Consider the following 20,385-nt stretch of genomic DNA (forward strand, 5'->3'; position numbering starts at 1 on the left):
TTCATCATTTTTTTTATTTAACCTTTTTCCATTCATTCATTCATTTATTACCACGCCAGAAATTAATATAAAAATGGTAAAAAAAACATTCCATACATTAACCCTGAAGCATAAAAAAGAAATAATTGATAAATTAAATACTACATCAAAAACACAATTAGCATCAAATTACAATTGCCACATCTCGACAATCTACCGTTTAATAACGAATAAAGAAAATATATGCTCACAATTTCTAAGGAATAAACCTCCTACAACTAAAAGAGTTAGAATGAGTTGTTACCCAAAGACAGAAGCAGCTTTATTGATTTGGTTTACCCAAATGCGAAGTAAAAATTGCAGTCTAATAAGCCAGTGATGTTAGAAAAAGTTATATTTTTTAGCCAAACATTCAATGAAGGTAATTATAAGTTTTTTTAAATAATATATATATATAAATTATAGGCATTCCTACTAGCAGCTGGTTGCAGAGATTTAGGAAAAGACAGAATATAAATTTTCATAATGTTTGCAATGAAAAGGGGAGTGCAGATATTATTAATGCAAATGAATGGAGCAGAAATACACTCCCATCTCTGATTAAAGATTATCAAAGGAGTAATATTTACAATTGTGATGAGACAGGACTATACTACCGAGCATTACCAAAGGGCACAATGGAATTTAGTGGAACTCAACCACTGGGCTTCAAACCAGACAAGGAAAAGGTCACAGTTCTATTTATCATAAATGGGGATGGATCTGATAAAAAGTTATATGTTGTAGGGAAATTTAAAAACCCTAGGTGCTTTAAAAATAAAAAATTACCAGTAAAATACTACTCCAATAAAATCAGCTGGATGACAACCTCAACTTTTGAAGATATCCTAAAAGAATGGGATTCCTTATTAATGAAGAAAATTTTATTGTTTTGTTACAATGCATCTTGTCACAAAGCAAAATTAACATTTAACAATATAAAATTAATTTTTTTACCAGCAAATATAGCATCATTAATTCAACCTTTGGACATGGGTGCAATTAGATCCTTTAAATGTCATTATAGATAGGGTATCATGAGAAAAATGATAACATTGATGGAAGGAAATGACACCAGCTCTTTTTATAAAAGATCTACACTCTATGATAGCCTCTATCTTATAAAATTTGCATGGGGTGAGGTGACAAGTACCACAATCATAAAATGTTTTATTGAAGCTAAATTTTTTGATAAGTCTATGGCATTTGATTGGGAATCGGAGGATGATATAGCACTAACTGACAACGAAGAAGATGAATTTGATCCCATATTTGAAGAATATGCGTTACACGATGATGATGCTAGTTGCCATGGAATTTTGGATGATCAGGATATTTGTAATCAGATAAGATTAGAGTTGGAAAGTTTAATTACTTAAAATTTTAATTAATCTTATTTTTAATAGAAGGTTATGAAAGCTCCGAGAATGACGAAGGGAACCTAGAGATATCTGATCATTTAATTACAAAAAATCAGGCTCTTAAAGGTTATTATACTTTTCTTGAATATGCTCATGAACATCTAAGGGATCAAGATTCACTAAGAAAGCTAGAGAATATTGTGGAAAAAGAATTATTTACTCCAGAGTTTAGCCAAACTCTTATCACAAAATATTTTTATTAAATTTTACATTACTTTATAATAATTGTGATCCATGTATAATAAAATTAGTTAGAATAAATGTTAACAAAGCATTAATAAACTTTCATTCCAGCATGGTCTGTTAATACATTTACATTTATAATATTAGAATTCATAAGATTTGAATAGGCACAGGATTTTAAATCAAATATCATGTGAATGAAAACAAAACACTTAATAAACTTAAATTCTTTTATATTAATCTTTTGTTTCCAGTTTTTTAGGCAAAATATTTTAAAATTTGGCTTTAATAATAAATTAGAATTTAAAAAGTGATAATATATTTGTGTAAAATTATATTTCAGTAAATTTAATGAAGGTAAAATGACAAAAGTAGTTAAAATTATTGGAAATAAATATTAGGGTATTGTAAAGGAAAAAATGTTATTATCTTCCACAAAAACTTTTTTTTGCTTTAATTCTTACATATCTTAAATAAAAAATGAGATAAAATCAAGTAAACAAATTTAATTTGAAATAATTTTATTCAATAAAAAATAATTTATTAACAACTATAATGCTAATACATAAATAATTGCAATCATTTTATAATTAAAAGTCTGGTTTTCTTTGTTCCTTTCTGTCTATAATCATGTCTAGATCTAAGGAAAATATAAATGTATATATCACATTACTGTCAAGTGCTTCAGATATTTAAATAATATTTGATTGATTTAAATTAATTGAATACTTTTTATAAAATAATAACTTGATGAATTGACGATAAAAATATAGGATTATCTTATCTTATCTTGCACGTTGGTCACAGACCTGCCCAAAATGAACGAACGTGAATTATATGAAGGCCTATCCTTCATATAATTAAGCCGATTTTTTTCTCAGGATACCTACAAACCTTTACCAAGAAAATAATTTATGAGGAACTAAACCCTCTACCCCGGCCAAGGTTTAGGGCCAGGCCTGCTAGGATTTTTGGTGGGAAGAAAAAAAAGCTATGATCATATGTTTCAACAAATAAGATAAATTTTTAAAATTTAGTTTTTTTATTCGTTACATAACTTATTCAAATTAAAATATATAGTTGGTTACATTAACTAAAAATTGTATTTATTGCAAAGTTTGATGGCTTATATGATTAAAGTATATATAGATGATAAATATCTTTATAAAAAACACAAACTGATTTTTAATAAATAAATTGTTGAATTTTAATCGTATAATTGCGAAAAATCGGATAATTGCGAAATTTTTAAATATTTCGGCCCCAAGCTTTCGCAATTAAACGGTTTTGACTGTAATTGTGAAATAATAATAATTTTTTTATTATAACAAAGTATAAAGCCATAATTTACAATATATTTGGAGGACTAAATTATTATGGGAGGCTGGACTCCCGTTCTTTTAATTACGAAAAATCTTCTAACACTGCCTCCTCAAAGGATAAATGAAGATAAATAATCTGTCAATTACTTGGTTTATGAAAACACCGTGTGGAGTTGTCATAATTGAAAGATTTAAGAAAATAAATATGTTTATCATTCACAACCGTTGCGCACATAATATTTTTGCCTCCTAAACCTTGCCTACGAATACTTCTTTATGAAAAATACAGGCCTTAATATCTTCTTCATTAAACTTTAAAATTGAAATATTATAAGTAGCCATAAGAAATGTTTATAATTTTGGAAAAATTACCAATATATTCATGAAAAAATGTATCCCGTTAAAAAATAATATATATAAATGTTTAGCAACGCCTAAAATTAAATAGATTCATGTGAGACCTAATTCCCTAAACTCCTGAGGGTTTCATTTACAACTAGAGAATCAATTAAATAAAACAAAAAAAAATTAAATCTAAAGACTTCTGTTATAAAGGATGTTGTGTTTGTGATATAAATTTTATGTCTCTTTCGCTATCATGATGTTTTACAGTTAGCTTATAACGAACTCCATTATTAAAGTCAATATTTCAAGATATCATTAAGAATTATTATAGAAATGAAATTTGCACCATATGTTAATGGGAAATATATATAGATTAAAATAAAATGCACCTAGTTTTGGATTAATAAATACATTAAATTGATTATAATATTTATATTAATTTAATATTTGTTGATCTAAACTTTAAAATATAATATGAATATAATTAACTTACAATTTTCAAAAGTTAAATTGATATTTAGTTATACTTGCCTAAAACGTATTTACCCTCTAATATGTATATAGAGGTGCTTTTAGGTAATAGGACATACCAGATAAGGACGATAAACTTAAAGTTTACTTGGCTTATTTTGGTATTGAGAGATTAGATGAGTTGGAGAGATATATAATTTCCAAAGAAATTGAGAGAATTAAATTTTAAAGATTTTGTAAAAATTGCAATTAAACTATCCAAGAAAATCAATACAATATTTTATAATCGAATTAAGGTTACAAGACGTAGTAGACTGCTAAAACAAATAATACAATTTCCTAGTAGACTTAGAATTATGTAAACTTTCTAAGTATACAGATATATTAATATTAAAATGTAGGGATGTCAAGCAACACGATCAGGAATTGTATAAATAGCGTTATAACTTAGTATATTCTCGGGGATGTCAGACAACACTATCTGAAATTGTAGAAATACCGTTATACTCTTAGCATATTCCAGAAATCCGTGGAAGGGGTTACATTCGATTTTCAAGACAGTTGATTAGTTTTATTGTTCAGTATTTATTTTTAAATGAGTGGAGGCTTAATTACTGAAATCTACCACAGCTGAATCTAACTTGGGGTGTTGGTTTGCAAGATTTGCAACTCCTAGTCAGCAGGTTTCTGATAATGGACCGCAGATTTCGACGGAGCTTAGAAATTTTTGCAAACCAGAAAATAAATAATCGATGCAATACCATGCTCTCGTAAATCTAATGGACAGGTTGAACGTACTATTAAATAAGTGGAAAATATTACGCCTCAAAATATTAGGCCTCAAAAGAGGCGATGAATGAGTCAAGAGAAATAATGAAAGATCAGCTAAGGTAATGTTTGGAAGGAATTTAAAAACTAATTTAGATTGGTTGAGATGAGATAAAATCCAATAAATGAGATTAAAGAAAATAAAATAAAGAGTGTGGAATAACATGATAGGAATAAAAAGAAACAAGAATCCCAAAAGGAAAAACCAGTTTGAATAAGAAATCAGTTAGAGCTGGTATGGAGAGAAATGTCCATTGTAAAGTGGAATGAATATAGTTCTCATAAGACAATGCCTGAATCCAGAGTTTTGAAAGCAAGCTGACCAGTTACAATGGAGAATTGAGTAGGAAATTGAGGGTTCAGAAAAGAAAGTAAAAGAAGTGATGACACAAGACCTGAATGAGATAGAAAAAAACTATATGGAAAACATATCAGGCTGGGATCAATCAACAATAAACGAACTATTAAGAATAGATTCAACAGCTAGTCTAAAATCGAAGCAGTCACAGCGCCTACGTCATCCGACCAAACGCTTGATTGTAGAATTATAATTTTTAAATTGTTAAAATATATTAATTAAGTATGGAGATGTGTTATATATATAATATTGTAATTGTCATTTTACATATGTTTAGCTATTATCTATTCTGTAGTTAGATTTTAATAAACTCCATTATCTTCTGAAGAAAACATAATCCAAAACCTATATTTTAAAATAGAAGTCGTCGTACTGTTATAATATTACCTAGAATGTTCATAGTGGTTTACATGTAAATTTTCAATAAAATATCATAAATATTTTGTAGAATAACATGAATATGTGCCGGTGAATAATATATATGTTATATTAACTTTATTAAATAAAAAATATATTTTATTAACTCCATTCTTTTTCTTTTCTAAAGGTATATATACATTTTCTAAAATATAAATTAGAATATAAAACGAAATACAAAAAAGTAAAATAATATATAAAAAAGTAAGGTTACGCCGTTTATAAAATAAAATTAGATTATAACAAATAACAAAAAATTAGATTATAAAAATATATAATAAGATTAAGAAATTAGAATAACGCAACATTCTCCCTCTTCTGATAATTTCATCGGAGAAGACACAGAGAGTTTGTTGTCCAAGTGGTTAACCATTTTGGTAATCAAGTTGTATCATAAATCATCATAACGTTGGCTTGTCCCAATCGTTGGTTTGATCAATTCGATTTTGCACGTTGGTTTGTTTAATCACAAGCTTGATATCCATATCGCAAATTGTCTCCATTAATCATAGCTTGTTTGATAGTACTCAATTGTTATTATCATTTTTTCCAAAATTGTTATTATCATAAATAAGTTGCGAATAAGAAATAATAGTTCATCATAAGAATAAATGAAGAATGATAAATCAATAAGATTGTTATATTTTTAGCGTTTTAATTTTTTGCGTTTTAATATAAGCGTTTTAATATTTAATTTAGTTTATGCAATTTAACATTTATTTTATATTTTAAGTTACATAGTCTTTTAAATAAGCAGGTTTTTTTTTAATTCGCACAGGTCTAAAGATAGGTGTTATATCATTATCAGTAATTTTTATATTTTTATCCATACTTCCCTCCTTAAAAGAATCCTTAGAGTCATAGTTAATAATTGTGTTAAAACAGTTTCTAATTCTTATTTGATCTAAATGTCTCCTCAAAATACCTTTCTCAGTCTTAATTTGGAACATCATATCACTTTCTTTATGTGTGATAATACCTTTGCACCATTTATCATCCCCTTGTATTTTATACCAAACAAAATCTCCTACATAAAAAGTTCTATTTCGTGGTAAAGTAACGTTTATTTTATTCTCCTTCTCCTCCATCGGTTTTAATAAGTCCCATTTAATTCTAATATCTCGATTAAACATTCTCTGTGATGGTGTAACTCCTGTAGTATCATTACGCGTATTTCTATAATTAAGTAAAAATTTGCTAAGTGCGATATCTGGGTCTATTTTAATATTCCTTTTCATATGTGTTTTGAACGTTCTAACCATGCGTTCAACCTGGCCATTGGATTGCTGGTGATAAGCAGATGTAAGCACATGTTTAATACCAAAATTGTTGCAAAATTTTTCAAAATCGTTACTCGTAAAGTTAGTGCCGTTATCAGTAACTATAGTTTCAGGTATTCCGTATAGCGAAATAGTTTTAAAGATTTCTTTTAAAGTAACATCAGTCGTAATATTTTTAACAGGAATAATAATTGGAAATTTGCTGTAGGCATCGACTATTATCAACCAATTTTTTGTAAAAAACGGACCCGCATAATCTATATGTATCCTTTCAAACGGTTTGGTTGCCGAAACCCATGGTTTTTGAATCTTTATAGGATTATCGTGATATATATTACAATCGTCACAACTTTTCACTTCCATAACGATATCATTATTTATACCAGGCCACCACATGTAATCTTTGGCTAAGGATTTGATTTTTTCTGCTCCCAAGTGACCTTCATGTAATGACTGTAGTATAGTTTTTCTCATATTAGACGGAATTATGATTTTATTGCTTTTGTAAAGACAATCTTTAATTATACTTAATTCCAATTCAATGTTTTTATAAATATTATTCATTATAGGTCTGTTGTTATTAATATCATTTATGACTTGTTTTAATTCCGTATCTTTCAAAGTTTCATCACGAATTTGATCAAAGTTAATAGGTAAATCCTCATATTCATTTATAATGGTTACATTTTCAATAGTTTCATCACGACATTCTTGTGGTAATCTTGAAAGGCAATCAGGAACAACATTATATTTACCGGCTTTATACTTTATATTAAAATCATATCCTCCTAATGTAATATTCCACTTCTGGAGTCTTAACGACATGGTGCTATTATCCTTAAGACCCTTGGTGAAGATGTGAACTAGAGGCTTATGGTCAGTAATAATTGTAAATTTTGTGCCGATTAAATATTCCTGAAATCTCTTTATGGCAAACATTATAGCGAGAGCCTCACGCTCAATATTGGTATAATTCATTTCAGATTTTAATAAAGTTCTCGACTCGAAAGCTATAGGTTTTTCTTTACCATCTTTTTCAATATGAAATAGTACAGCTCCTAAACCACATTTTGATGCGTCAGTGGCTATCCCTATAGGTAATTCAGGGTTAAAATATGTCAAAGCAGGTGGAAGACTAATTAACTTCTTTAGATCATTAAAACTTTTAGAGTGTTCTAGGTTCCAAGCCCATTTTTCTTTGTTGACAATCTTATAAAGAGGATCGGCAATTTCCGCAAAATTGTTCAAAAATTTTCTATAGTAGCCAGCCATTCCCAATAATGTTGATAATTCAGCAGCTGATTTTGGTTCTGGCATATTAATTATTGCTTCAATTTTGTCGTGATTAGCATGAATCCCCTTAGCGTCAATATCATGAACCAGGAACATCACTTTGCTTTTAAAGAACACACTTTTATTAAAGTTAGGTATTAGCCCATACGATGATATCCTATCAAATACTTTTTTTATGTTGTTTAGGTGGGCTTCATCGTTTTTTCCAGTTATAAGTAAATCATCAATATAAAATATAACGTCATCAATGTCACCGAAGATTTGATCCATGATCTGTTGAAAAATTGCAGATGAGGTCTTAAGCCCAAAAGGAAGTCTAGTAAATTGGTAATATCCCTTATGCGTAGATATGGTTAAAATATTTCTGCAACTTTTATCAATTGGAATCTGTAAGAAAGCATTTTTAAAGTCAATTTTCGTAAATTTCTTTCCTTCCGAAAGTTTAGCAATTAGATCATTAATTCGTGGTAGAGGGTATCTAAAGTCTTCTAGAGCTGGGTTTACAGTATCCTTAAAATCAGCGCAAAGCCTAATGCTCCCATCATCTTTGTAGACAGCGGTAACAGGACTTGCCCATCGGACATCATTCACCGGCTCAATAATTTTATCATGTATCCATTTTTTAAGTTCATTACTAACAAGATTAATTTTTGAATAAGGAATACGTCTAGGCGGTATAATTTTAGGTTGGGCATCATTTCTTAAATGTAACTTGACACTTGCTTTGTTGATTGGCCCATTAGTTAATTTCGATTCACACTCTTTAATCAATTTTTTTATTTCATCTTCGTAATTAGTGTCAATATTTGCTATAAATTTATTTAAAATATTTTTGAAAGCATTGATCCACGTACGTCCCAACAAGGCATTTTTACTTGATTCAACCACTACCGCTTGTAAATGTTTCGAAATACCATCATAAGTCACTTTAACTTGAGTAGTTCCTATGATTTTGATTAAATTCCCGTCATAAGCAGTGAGTTGTAGCTCAGATTTCTTAAGATCTCTAATACCAATTTTTTTAGCCAGACCATGAGGTATAATAGTGTATTTGGATCCAGTGTCCACTTGCTTACAAGTAACAACATCGTTCACTTTTACAGTAGTTATAAATGCGTTATCTTTGTCATTAATCACGTCACCAGATAAATTGTTGACATTAAAATCATTATCATCTTTGTTCTTTGTAGAATCAACTTTCTCTTCAATAATTTCCTCAATATTCATGTTGTAATCATTATTGTATTGTATTTGCTTTCTATTATTTTCGTCGCCACTTCTATAATTATTTGAGTTGTTATTATATTGTATTTGCTTTGTCTGATTATTATCATTACCTCTATAATTATTTGAGTTGTTGTAATAAGATTGGTAATTGTTACGATTTCCGTCACCGTATTGGATTTGTTTTCTTTGATTATTATCATACCATGTATTATTTCTACCATAATTCGATTGATTATTATTATTATAGCGATAATTGTTATAGTTATAATTGTTATAATTATCGTGGTATCGCGAATTATTATTACCATAATTGTATCTAAAATTATTATTGTAATTCCCATTTCTATATCTATTATCATAATTATTTCTAAAATTATTTCTAAAATTATTATCATTTCTACTGCAAAAATTTTTATCTTTATCGGACTTTTTGTCATTATTTATATAACTTATATCATTATCCTCAGACTTAATATTACTAGAGTCCAGTTTCACCCCTAATTCCACCATCTGATTCAATGTAAGGTCAAAATTTTTGGAGAATTTGTATTTAATTTTATCGTTTAAAGTAGATGTCCGTAATTTCTCTTTTAATCTACTATCGTCCAAAAAATTACATTTCTTATGAAGTTTCGATACTCTAATGTACCACAGCATAAAACTCTCTGATGAGTTTTGTTGAAGAAGATTAAATTTATTAATTAAAGTATTTAAATTTAGCGCTGGTAAAAGATAGGTTAACTTTTTAATCACAATTTTAAGATCTAAAATATCGGTATCAGAACAAATTGCCTTAATGTCGTCAAAAACTTCGTCTGATAAATTATTAAGCAAAGTATTAATTTTAATAGAGTCCGATAATGTACTGGTCGAAAAGTAATTTAATATTCTGTCTAAATAAATTTCAGTAAGAGGACCCACTAACTTAGGGATCTTATTTGTAAAATCTTGTTTAATTTCCATATTTAATTAATAAGACACATAAATAAGCAATTATAACATTTATTATTTTATTAATTCAAGTTTTGGTATAACTATTTATGATTTAACGAATATACAAATTAATTCAATGAAATCACTATCGCCGTAAATATAGTGTTTCCCGTTTAATAATTCAAAGCAATTTATCATGTCTCTTAAATTCATAAATTCAAACAGCACATCCTCCGTACCGTTTATCCTAGAAAAGTTGACATCGCAATTATAGGTTAAATCAAATAAAATATCGTATATGGAGATTTGATGGGGTACATTAAGTAGTTTGAAGGCGAACATAATTGATGAAAATAATTTTGAAATGACTTACCCCTTTTTTTATCCATCTTATATAGAATTATTTGTACCATTTTATAATTTTTTTTATTAACCATATTTACAAAGGGAAAAAAAAATTTTATTTTTAAAAAAAAATTTCCATAAGGCGAGTTTCTTTTGCCAAAACTGGAGGCACCATGTAGAATAACATGAATATGTGCCGGTGAATAATAAATATGTTATATTAACTTTATTAAATAAAAAATATATTTTATTAACTCCATTCTTTTTCTTTTCTAAAGGTATATATACATTTTCTAAAATATAAATTAGAATATAAAACGAAATACAAAAAAGTAAAATAATATATAAAAAAGTAAGGTTACGCCGTTTATAAAATAAAATTAGATTATAACAAATAACAAAAAATTAGATTATAAAATATAATAAGATTAAGAAATTAGAATAACGCAACATATTTCTATGAGTATTTGGTTTATATCAAACAAATATGGTCTTCGAAATTATTATTGTGTAAAAGCTCAATTTGGGTCGATTTTTAAAAACGACCCTATCAAAATTTTAGACAAAATAAAATTATTTAAGCCTCCTTATTTGTTAAATAGATTTCTAAACTTTTCAGCATCTATGAGCGAAATCTCCAGACTTACATAATATTATTTTGGTTGTAATTTTGTACGGACCTTTAAAATCAACACGATTCTGGCTTTTAACATTGTTATATGATATTGTAATTTCCACGCCATGAATCTCAAGAGTGATTAAATTTTAATTTCTGCTAAAATCGATTAGGAATTAAATATTATATTAAATAATATGTTATTAAATTAATACTAATTTTATAAAAATATTAACTGAGTTTTTAATATTTAATAAAAAGTTGCTAAAATATTATATCTTCCTTAGCATCATATAATATTTCTATTTCTCTTGGTTTCAGAGTTATATTGTTTTATTTCATTTGAATAAATAATTATTACCAAATGTTTAAAAAATATTTTTCCTTGTTGTTATAAATGTTTAATTGACTCCTCGGTTCGTCTTTATAATCAGCAGAAATATATTGAAAATGTTCCATTCAAGCAAATACCATAATACTTATTAAACTTCTTATTTAAAATGGCCGCATATATTGGAGAAATACGCATAGGCAAAGATTATCAGGTAAAATATTTTTAATTATAAATCTAATACATTATTTTAAATATATGAAATATTATATTTGGATGCTAAATTAATGACATTTCATAAAGTTTAATAAGATAATTATTTTATAAATTTGTATACTTCTTTATGGCTTAAGCTATTAATTTTTTTAAAAAACAATGTGCTTAAGTCAGGACCTTCTAACTAGTTTTGTTAAAAAACCCAATTTTTTAAAATGGCCTTAAGATTTTAGCCAAAATAACATGTAAGCCGCTATATTGGTAGTTGCCCAAACCTTTCTATCATATATGAGAAAAAACAATATTTTGATTATAATTGAGCTTTTTAACAACACGATTTATAAGTCAAGGAGGGGGGGTGGTATATCCTTGGTGCCCATCATTAAATTATTCTTGTCTTAAGTAGTAGGATCTAAGTAGTCAAAATTAATATTATTTTATATTATTTTGCACCAATTTATATAGGTATTGCACACTTTCACATTAACACTTTTGTGGGTTTTTTGGTTATATAAACAGATTTATGGTATTTAATTTCATAGAATTTGGCCAACAAAAATCTTCCTTTATAGACCATCACATTTAAATATGGTATGGTCAGACATTTAAAGGTTTTAATATACTTTAGAATTTATGGTTATTTGAACACATTCTGATATATATATCAAAATATTTTAATGAAAAATGAGTATATTTGGTGGGCTGGGTAAAATTTTTAGCTATGAAAATTATAGGCTGGGCAAAGTTAGCTTATGAGGTACATTTATATCTTTAATTTATACAAAGTTAATAATGAATGCAACATGTCTGAACAATCAACTTAAAATCTATTGGCCTGCATAAGGCCAGCTTAGAGTTCTCCAAGAAATTTATACAAGCTATTTAAAGCTATGCCTATGGTAATATACTTAGCATGACATATTTTGTTAGTATAATTTCAGTCTTTCTAAAATAAAATTTAATCTATCAATATGAATAAAAAGAACAGGTCACAACTTTTTAAATATTCTATCATAACTTATTTATTTTTTTATATACAAAAACAAGGTAAGGTATATTAAGCTTTTCTTCTCAAACATAAATAATATATAGATTTATATTATGCTATAAATTATATTAATAATTGCAAGCTTTTAAATTTTCTTATACAAATATGTCAATAAATAAAATCTTTAAACTTCAACAAATTAAAATATTTGCAGTCAATAATGAGCTTGTATATTAATTAAATTACGCATATAATATTTAAAAATAAATATCGATTAGCCGATAACGACAAATAATTTATTATTTTTTTATATAATTATAATTTATATACAAACGACAAGCGAGTTTTCTTAACATTTTATAATAACTTAATGTATTAAAATAATAATACGCAAACATTATTTATACATATACATTATGTAAATGTATTATTGATAAATATATATTTTTTTAATTTATTATAAACGTTACATTTAAAAGTAGTGGTGAAGTGAGTGATAAAAAAGAAGACGAAAAAAGAAATTTTATTTGTTTACGGTAAAAATTGTACCAATCAAAATCATAATTATATAATATGATAATTTCTATACAATATATTAATTAGAAGATTATAATAGTTTATTTAGTTATTTTCTAAATAATTATATTATAAGTTTGTTTTGTATGAGATCGAAAACGCGAAATTCAAAAGAATATTCCTTATGTATTCTTGAAAATCTCAGATAATATTAATAATGATGTTGATAGCCTCCCGCTGAATAATATAGCAGATCTATTAGGTAAGGCAATTCTTATGAGAATATTTCGAAACAAAATTCACGATATATCTTAAAAATTCCCAATTTGAATTTCTATTGAGAATTCCTATTAAGAATATCTAAGAAATTTTCATTTTTAGCGATTTTATAAAATACTTAATGAAATATAAGTATTATCTTCCTTACTATCTATCAATATTTTTTTCTAGAATATACATAAGAAATATTTACAATTTTTTTTATAAATAATATAAATATCATTCAAATTATTTATATTTTAGTCTCCCCCATAAAAAAAATGATAGAAATCTTATTTTCGCAGGCATAACCACAATTATTTTTATGATTTAATGAATATAATATTTAGTTTGGTTTATTTAACTTACTAATTAGCACTTTACATATTTTCAAAAGACATGAATATTTTTCTAATATAATTATAAATTTATTATCAAAATGAGTGTTTTAAAATTATTGACCGGCTGTGTATTATCTCTTGCTTGTTAAAAAAAATTATTGTGTATTATCCATAGTTTTTATAAGTATAAATCGATATTGATACGCTTTAAAATAACATTGTATATTTTATAATTATAAGTTACTTATATTATAAAAATACCTTATTATGGCAATCATACCTATCCTGCCACTAGCAAGTTTTATTTTCATGTCAAGAATACCTTATTAGTTAAGGTTGAAAAAGATTGGCCTACGCCTATCCATTAAAAATAAATAATAATAATAAGAAAGCAAAAAAAATTTCTTTTCCATTTCATAAATTAATTATAATGATAAATTATATCTACCTTTTTCATCAAATTGTTACATATAATATTTTTTGGGTATTGGTAGAGCTGTGCGCTGACGAATCGACGGCCAGTATCCGTTTTAAATCTGCGGCCTGCTGCTCACCGCTTTCTAGCCGCCTTTAACTTAAGCAGCGCAAATCGCCGCACCGACATAAATTTTTTATCATATATATTATAAATTGCTAATTGATTTTTAAAAAAAGCTAAATTAAATTAAAAATAAAATATATGCTACAGATATATCGGCCTATTAAAACTAATTATTAATTCAGAATCGATTTTAAAATTTTGTAGTTATCATGTTTATAAACAATTTTATTTATATTTGTCAGACTTAAGGATGCCTTTCTTGGATTCATTGCTTAGCTGTAGAAAATCCCCTATCACTACGTGTTATAGTTGCCGGAACACAAAGAATTTTTTAGCTAACGTGGAAGTTTCTGATGTTCGATCCCCTTTTCTCTTCAAATATTTTGAACATCCATATCCCGTGAATGAAATTTTCCTAGAAAATATAACTTTCTTGTTCTAAGTCACTTAAAGTGAAATCATAATTTGTGTTTGTTGTTTATTTGCTAAACTTGGCAAATAATTTGTATTTGACATTTCCTCTTGATTTTCAATCTCTATATTTACTTTAAAAAAATGTATAAAATAGGAAAATTATTAAAAAAAATTTTATGCGCCTAATTTTCATAAATGGCGGTTAATTTAAATAAAATAATTGTCATATTTTATTTATTTTTATTGGTCAACATCACTGTTGTAATATATTATCATTAGAGAAGATCCTTAATTAAAGAAACAGTAAATTTCTTTCTTCACAAAATAGGGCATTACTTTTCAGAAGTGAAATAAAAACACATTTATTAGAAATAATAACTATAGCTCGGAAATTATTTCACTTAAGAAAAATATGTTTAAAAAATCTGCGTTACGATTTGATCTGCAAGTAATATTATATAAGTATTTTAATTTAATTTATTTCATAAATTTTCTAGGCTCAAGATTCCAAAAATTAAAAATTGTGCCAAATAATTAAGCAAACATATCATTGGAATTTATTATTAAATATCCTTATAAAGAAAATATCTAATACAAATTATTTGACAAGATTAGCAAATAAACATTCTGCAACCAGTTAGTGTTGTTAAACGACTCGTTTTGAGCCGATTTTTAAAAACGGCTAACTCAATATTTCATTCAGAAAAAAAATATTACACAAGCCTGAAGATTTTGTTCATGGAAGGAACAAAGGTCTAGGCATATATTATCGAAATCTCGAGGTATAAGCAATATTTTCCTGGCTAAAATATTGAGTTAGCTGTTTTAAAAAATAGGCTCAAAATGAGCCGTTTAACAACACTACTACTAGTAAATAATGAAAGTATGAGCTACCTTTGCTCTATTCTACAGGTCGTTTCTTTTGACGTAGAACCATCAATAGCTAAATCACTCGATAAGCCTGGCTTTACAATTCAGATTGAACCAACAGGTTTTCCCTTATAAACTTCCAGATGACGTCACGATGACTCCCTGGCATAGAGGGAGGCATTTAAGCGGAATTACTAATGTGTTGCCACTTTTCCTTCAATATTAAATTCATTCTGATACTTTGGTTCCAAAATCCATTTTAAATAAATTAAAAACTAAAAATACTACCAATTTTCTCCAAAACTTAAGACACTACATGTGTTTTCGGAATTTCCTCTACATAGCTAGATCTATTCAAAATTGCTGTATTTGTATTATTATATATCATATTAAATTATTTTAATTAAATTAATACTTCTAAACTTTATTTGAAGCAATGTTGGGTAAATTTTCACAAAAATGTATTCGAATATAAATACGAGTACACTTCAAAAATTATTTAAATATAAATTTTAAAACTAAATAGTACATAGTACATAAAATTTCGAATGACGAATACTTTTATAAAGAATTTTTATAGTACTAATAACAATTTTTTTTATTAATTCTTATTTAAAAATTAAGTAAATAATACCATATAAAAATTTGCAGGTATTTTTATTTGGGAAATATATTAGACACAGAATTATTATTATAACATATTATTTTATTATGTTAAAAAGAAACAATTTCAAATATTTATCGTTTTTATTATTATTGATTTTGAAAGATATTTTAAAGGACTTCCGTCAAAAATGTTTAAATGACATGTAGTAGGGGATGTGGAGTTTTCTAGATTTCCTCCTAAAGATTAATTATGATCATCATAACTTAACTAGGCGGAACAGAAACCTATATCTTCTCTAGTTGTTTATCATCTTTGACTAAATTTATTTTTCATTTAACCTTCAGTGTGACTGTTGCTCATTTTAATAAAATAGAATGAAACAGATAAGATCTTAATTATTTTCTCTAACTCGTATCACAATGTTACAAATAAATTATGGATTTTGCCTAATATAAATCAATTTATAATATAAAAATAACTAAAAGAATTTGTAATGATTTCATAGCGTAATAAATTAAAGATACTTTTTAATTTTCAGTATTTAAAATATTAAATACTCTCTTAATATTCAAATAAGCACAGAAAATTATTTTTATTTCATATTTTAAATACAAGTATTCGGCGCTATTGCCAAACCTCATTTATTAGAATACATATCATAGAGATTTTTGATATCTCCCTTTTTAATAATATTAAAATGATTTTATAGGAGTTCATACCGAAAAATATAATACCAAGATTAACGCAAGCGCAACATATAAAACCATTTATAATAATAAAATTTAGCAATAAAACTTATTATGTATAGTTAAATGTGATATAAAGATGTTTTAATTTGAAAACAAAAACGAATAATTATTCAATTATCAAACAATGCACACTTTGTCATGGCCTAGTGTTGTTAATTAAATGGCTCCTTTTGAGCCGATTTTTAAAAACGGCTAACTCAATATTTTAGCCAGAAAAATATTGCTAAAGCCTCGAGACTTGGTTAATATATGTCTAGACCTTTGATCCTTCTATGAACAAAATCTTCAGGCTTGCGTGATATTTTTATGGATGATATATTGAGTTTTTTAAAAATCGTAAAAACGAGCCATTTAACAACACAAGAAAGGCTAATCTGATCTACAAAATGTATTTTCAGGCTCATAGTCACCACTCACCAACACCTTGGGGGCTTTCCAATTAATTAAAAGCCCTGGAAAAAATAACTGTAGACATCGGAGATCCAAATTTTTATTTACGACAGAGATTCGATATAACTTAAGAATTCACTCCTTCATTGGATGATCGCACACCTTTTTCCAAAAAATTATTAATTTGGCTTCTGTTCCTTTTTTATTCATCTTTATAACAACTTTTTATATCATTTTTGGAATTTTTTTTAGTTTTTCTCCGTTATTTTTTATCCGATAAATATGTACATAATAAATCTTTTTTTTTGCTAAAAAATTATATATTTTTACAAATAAAAAAAAAATTAATTTAAATCATGATTTTTATAAAATCATGATTTAAATTAATTTATTTTATCGTGCTAACCCTTATCTCTGATGATTAATTAATTAAGATTGAGTTATATTTTGAAAATAAATAACTTTTATTTTATTTACATCAGAGACATAAAGGTCGCTAAGAGATTTTTAAATTCTGGGCCTGCTAAAAATCATTTTTAAAATTTTTGGGCTAGGCAGAATTTTTTAAAATGATTAATTATCAATTAGCCAGTTGATAAACCACATATGCCTTTTAAAAACATTTACAAAATAGAAAGTTATATAAAGTGTCCAAATTTAAAAAACCCGTGTCGGGCCTAAAAATGGATCGGACCTAAGAACTATACCTCTGAATGCAATAACTAATAAAAGATTTTATAGGTTATAGTAGTAAGCTAAATCATTTTAAGTAAAGCTTTTGTATTACAAATTTATTAATTTTTATTTAAATCACGAAATAATATTGTTGAAAATATCGATTTTGTCGAATTTGTTATTATATTACACATCTTGTATAATAATAATTAAATAAGTAGTGAGCTTTCATTATAAGAAAAAAAACGATGAAATATAATTGCAAACAATCGCTTGTTAACATTTCTCAATGACCCAACTAAATTAACGTTGAATCTGATTTCAGATATTCTGCATTTCTAAACCCGAATAGTGTTGACCAGATTTGATGGAAAACATTTCCATATTTTTTAATTTATTGTGAAAATAAAATTATTTGACTTGCAAAAAATTGTTAAAATAACATATTTATATATCCTTATAAATTTTTACGCTATATTTTTTTTTCGGTCTAAAGTTAAGTAGATATTATGGAAGCATGGATTTTTTTCATCGCCTTATTGTTGTTTATGTCATCCTTTTATATAAGTCTTTTTTAACAGTTTTTATTTATTTATGACATTTTCGAATTTTATTATCGATCATTATACTCATATGCTTAGATTTACCTTAATCTTATTTCATTAGCTTATAGGGTTGACATTAGTAAATTAAATTGATTTAAATTTATGATTTACTTGAATAAGAATTGTCATAGATCATTTCTTTTAAAAAACATTTTTTTATATCTCATTTTATTATATTTCACATATAAGTTTTAATTAATTGTTATATTTTATTATTATAAACGATTTATTCTGAAATTTTATTTTGGCATAATAGACTCCTATAAAAATCATTTTAATATTGTTAGGATTAAAAAGGACATCAAAAATCTTTATATCTGTCCTGTTCTATAAATATTTATTCTATAATTTGGTGATACTTAGATTAATTCAGATGCATATACATATTAATTTTTGCTTATATAAAAATAAAATTTAATTAAAATAATACAATATATTAATTTTTAGCATAAATGGGCAAATATTATATATTGATGAGTGATGACATTATGATAAAATACATTTTAGTTAATTCACTATTGCGTTTAACAATGGTTTATTTATTAAAAACAGATGTAATGTAATAAAAATGCATGTTCTCCATTAATTAATTTGTCCCAGAACTTATTTTTCTCAAAATTATTCTAATTTTTTGAAAAATCGTGGATTTGAAAATTCTTTTTTTTTAAGTATTCATTAGCAATAAACGTTTATCAGTCATTTCTAGCGTGTTCCCTCCTTAGTTATGTTATGGATGCCAATTCTATGGACTAATTGGCATTTAATATATTTTCCGAAAATGCATAGATTTAAATCAATCCTTATATATATCCAGAAAATGCCTCTATTTTATGCTTTAAAAATGGATTATTTGGCCTGGCCCACTTTTTATAGCTAATAATAGTACCATATAGATTGTTAAATTATGCTGGTCTGACCAAATAGCCCGATGGATTTGTAAGAATTCATTTTAAAATTTAGTTCGACTTAACTCGAACAATGAATTTCATTATATCAGTCAATTCGATATTTTTCTTAATAACGTAATCAACTTCTTATATGTTATAAATAACAACGGATCAACAGCTAACCTGTGGGAATCACAGATTTTAATTAAAAGCGTTGAGCTGACCGTAGATTATTTTGATTTTCATTTTTTTAATTGCCAAAATAATTTATATATACTTCTTCTTTTTTTAAATTTATCAATTTTTTATTATTCATTTATCTTTAAAACATGTAAACAAAGTATAAAAATAAAAAATGAATATATAAAGTGAATGTATATTTTAAAAATATCGATGGCTCTAAAAAGAGCTTATAGTAAAAATGTTCCTAAAAACAGGTATAATTATGTTTAAAAATTTCTAATTGGAGTTTTGTTTAAGAAAAATTGATTCGCGTTTTTCGTTTGTAATGTTAAAAATTTTACGTGCTAAAATTTTTAAAAAAAAATATGTTGATTGTGAGAAATTGCCATTAGTTGAAATGACTATTTAGTATTGGGTATTTAAATTTTTTTATTTTTCCCGCTAGTAAGAAGGTTTGAATTAATTGATGAGGGAGGGGAAGAGACGCAGGTTGCGTCCTAAATTAGGGATTTCTCACTGGACCATGGGGTGCAGGTTAAACCGTCAGGTCTGAGACCATCTTGTAAAGAGAGGTTTGTTGGTTCTAGGATGTTAGGAATTTTAGCCTTATTTTTTAAAATATACATTCACTTATAATATATATATTCATTTATATATACTGTATTCAAGAAAATTATTGCAAGGGAAATTAAAGTGTTCTTGCCAAACAAACCATAGTTTTCTCTACTCTTGACTAGTCTCACAGATCGTTGCTAAA

The 20,385-nt window shown here is 26.3% G+C and overlaps 2 protein-coding genes across 3 annotated transcripts in view; both read left to right on the top strand.

Annotated features, from left to right (window-relative positions):
• The first annotated feature begins 124 nt into the window (after window positions 1-124).
• Window positions 125-1,664, top strand: LOC135923970 (jerky protein homolog-like). Its single transcript, XM_065459009.1, has 3 exons — window positions 125-400; window positions 445-1,383; window positions 1,425-1,664. Exons 2-3 carry the CDS (start codon window positions 1,056-1,058, stop codon window positions 1,640-1,642), a joined length of 546 nt encoding a protein of 181 aa, XP_065315081.1. The 5' UTR covers window positions 125-400; window positions 445-1,055; the 3' UTR covers window positions 1,643-1,664.
• Window positions 1,665-11,462: 9,798 nt separating this feature from the next.
• Window positions 11,463-20,385, top strand: part of LOC135923358 (uncharacterized) — a 45,297-nt gene continuing 36,374 nt past the window's right edge. For both annotated transcript variants that reach the window (XM_065458055.1, XM_065458054.1), the window contains exon 1: window positions 11,463-11,602. In XM_065458055.1, the coding sequence (XP_065314127.1) occupies window positions 11,558-11,602 (45 nt within the window). In that variant the 5' untranslated portion in view covers window positions 11,463-11,557. The remainder of the gene's footprint in view (window positions 11,603-20,385) is intronic.

The sequence above is a fragment of the Gordionus sp. m RMFG-2023 genome, chromosome 2 (genome assembly GCF_954871325.1).
Source record: "Gordionus sp. m RMFG-2023 chromosome 2, tfGorSpeb1-WG-v2, whole genome shotgun sequence".
Classification (NCBI taxonomy): Eukaryota; Metazoa; Nematomorpha; class Gordioida; order Chordodea; family Parachordodidae; genus Gordionus; species Gordionus sp. m RMFG-2023.

Excerpts from the sequence above, each read along its gene's own strand:
- LOC135923970 (XM_065459009.1), top strand. The coding sequence starts at position 1,056 with ATGAGAAAAATGATAACATTGATGGAAGGAAATGACACCAGCTCTTTT. Across the intron at positions 1,384-1,424 it reads GATAAGATTAGAGTTGGAAA|AAGGTTATGAAAGCTCCGAG; the intron begins GTTTAATTACTT and ends TATTTTTAATAG.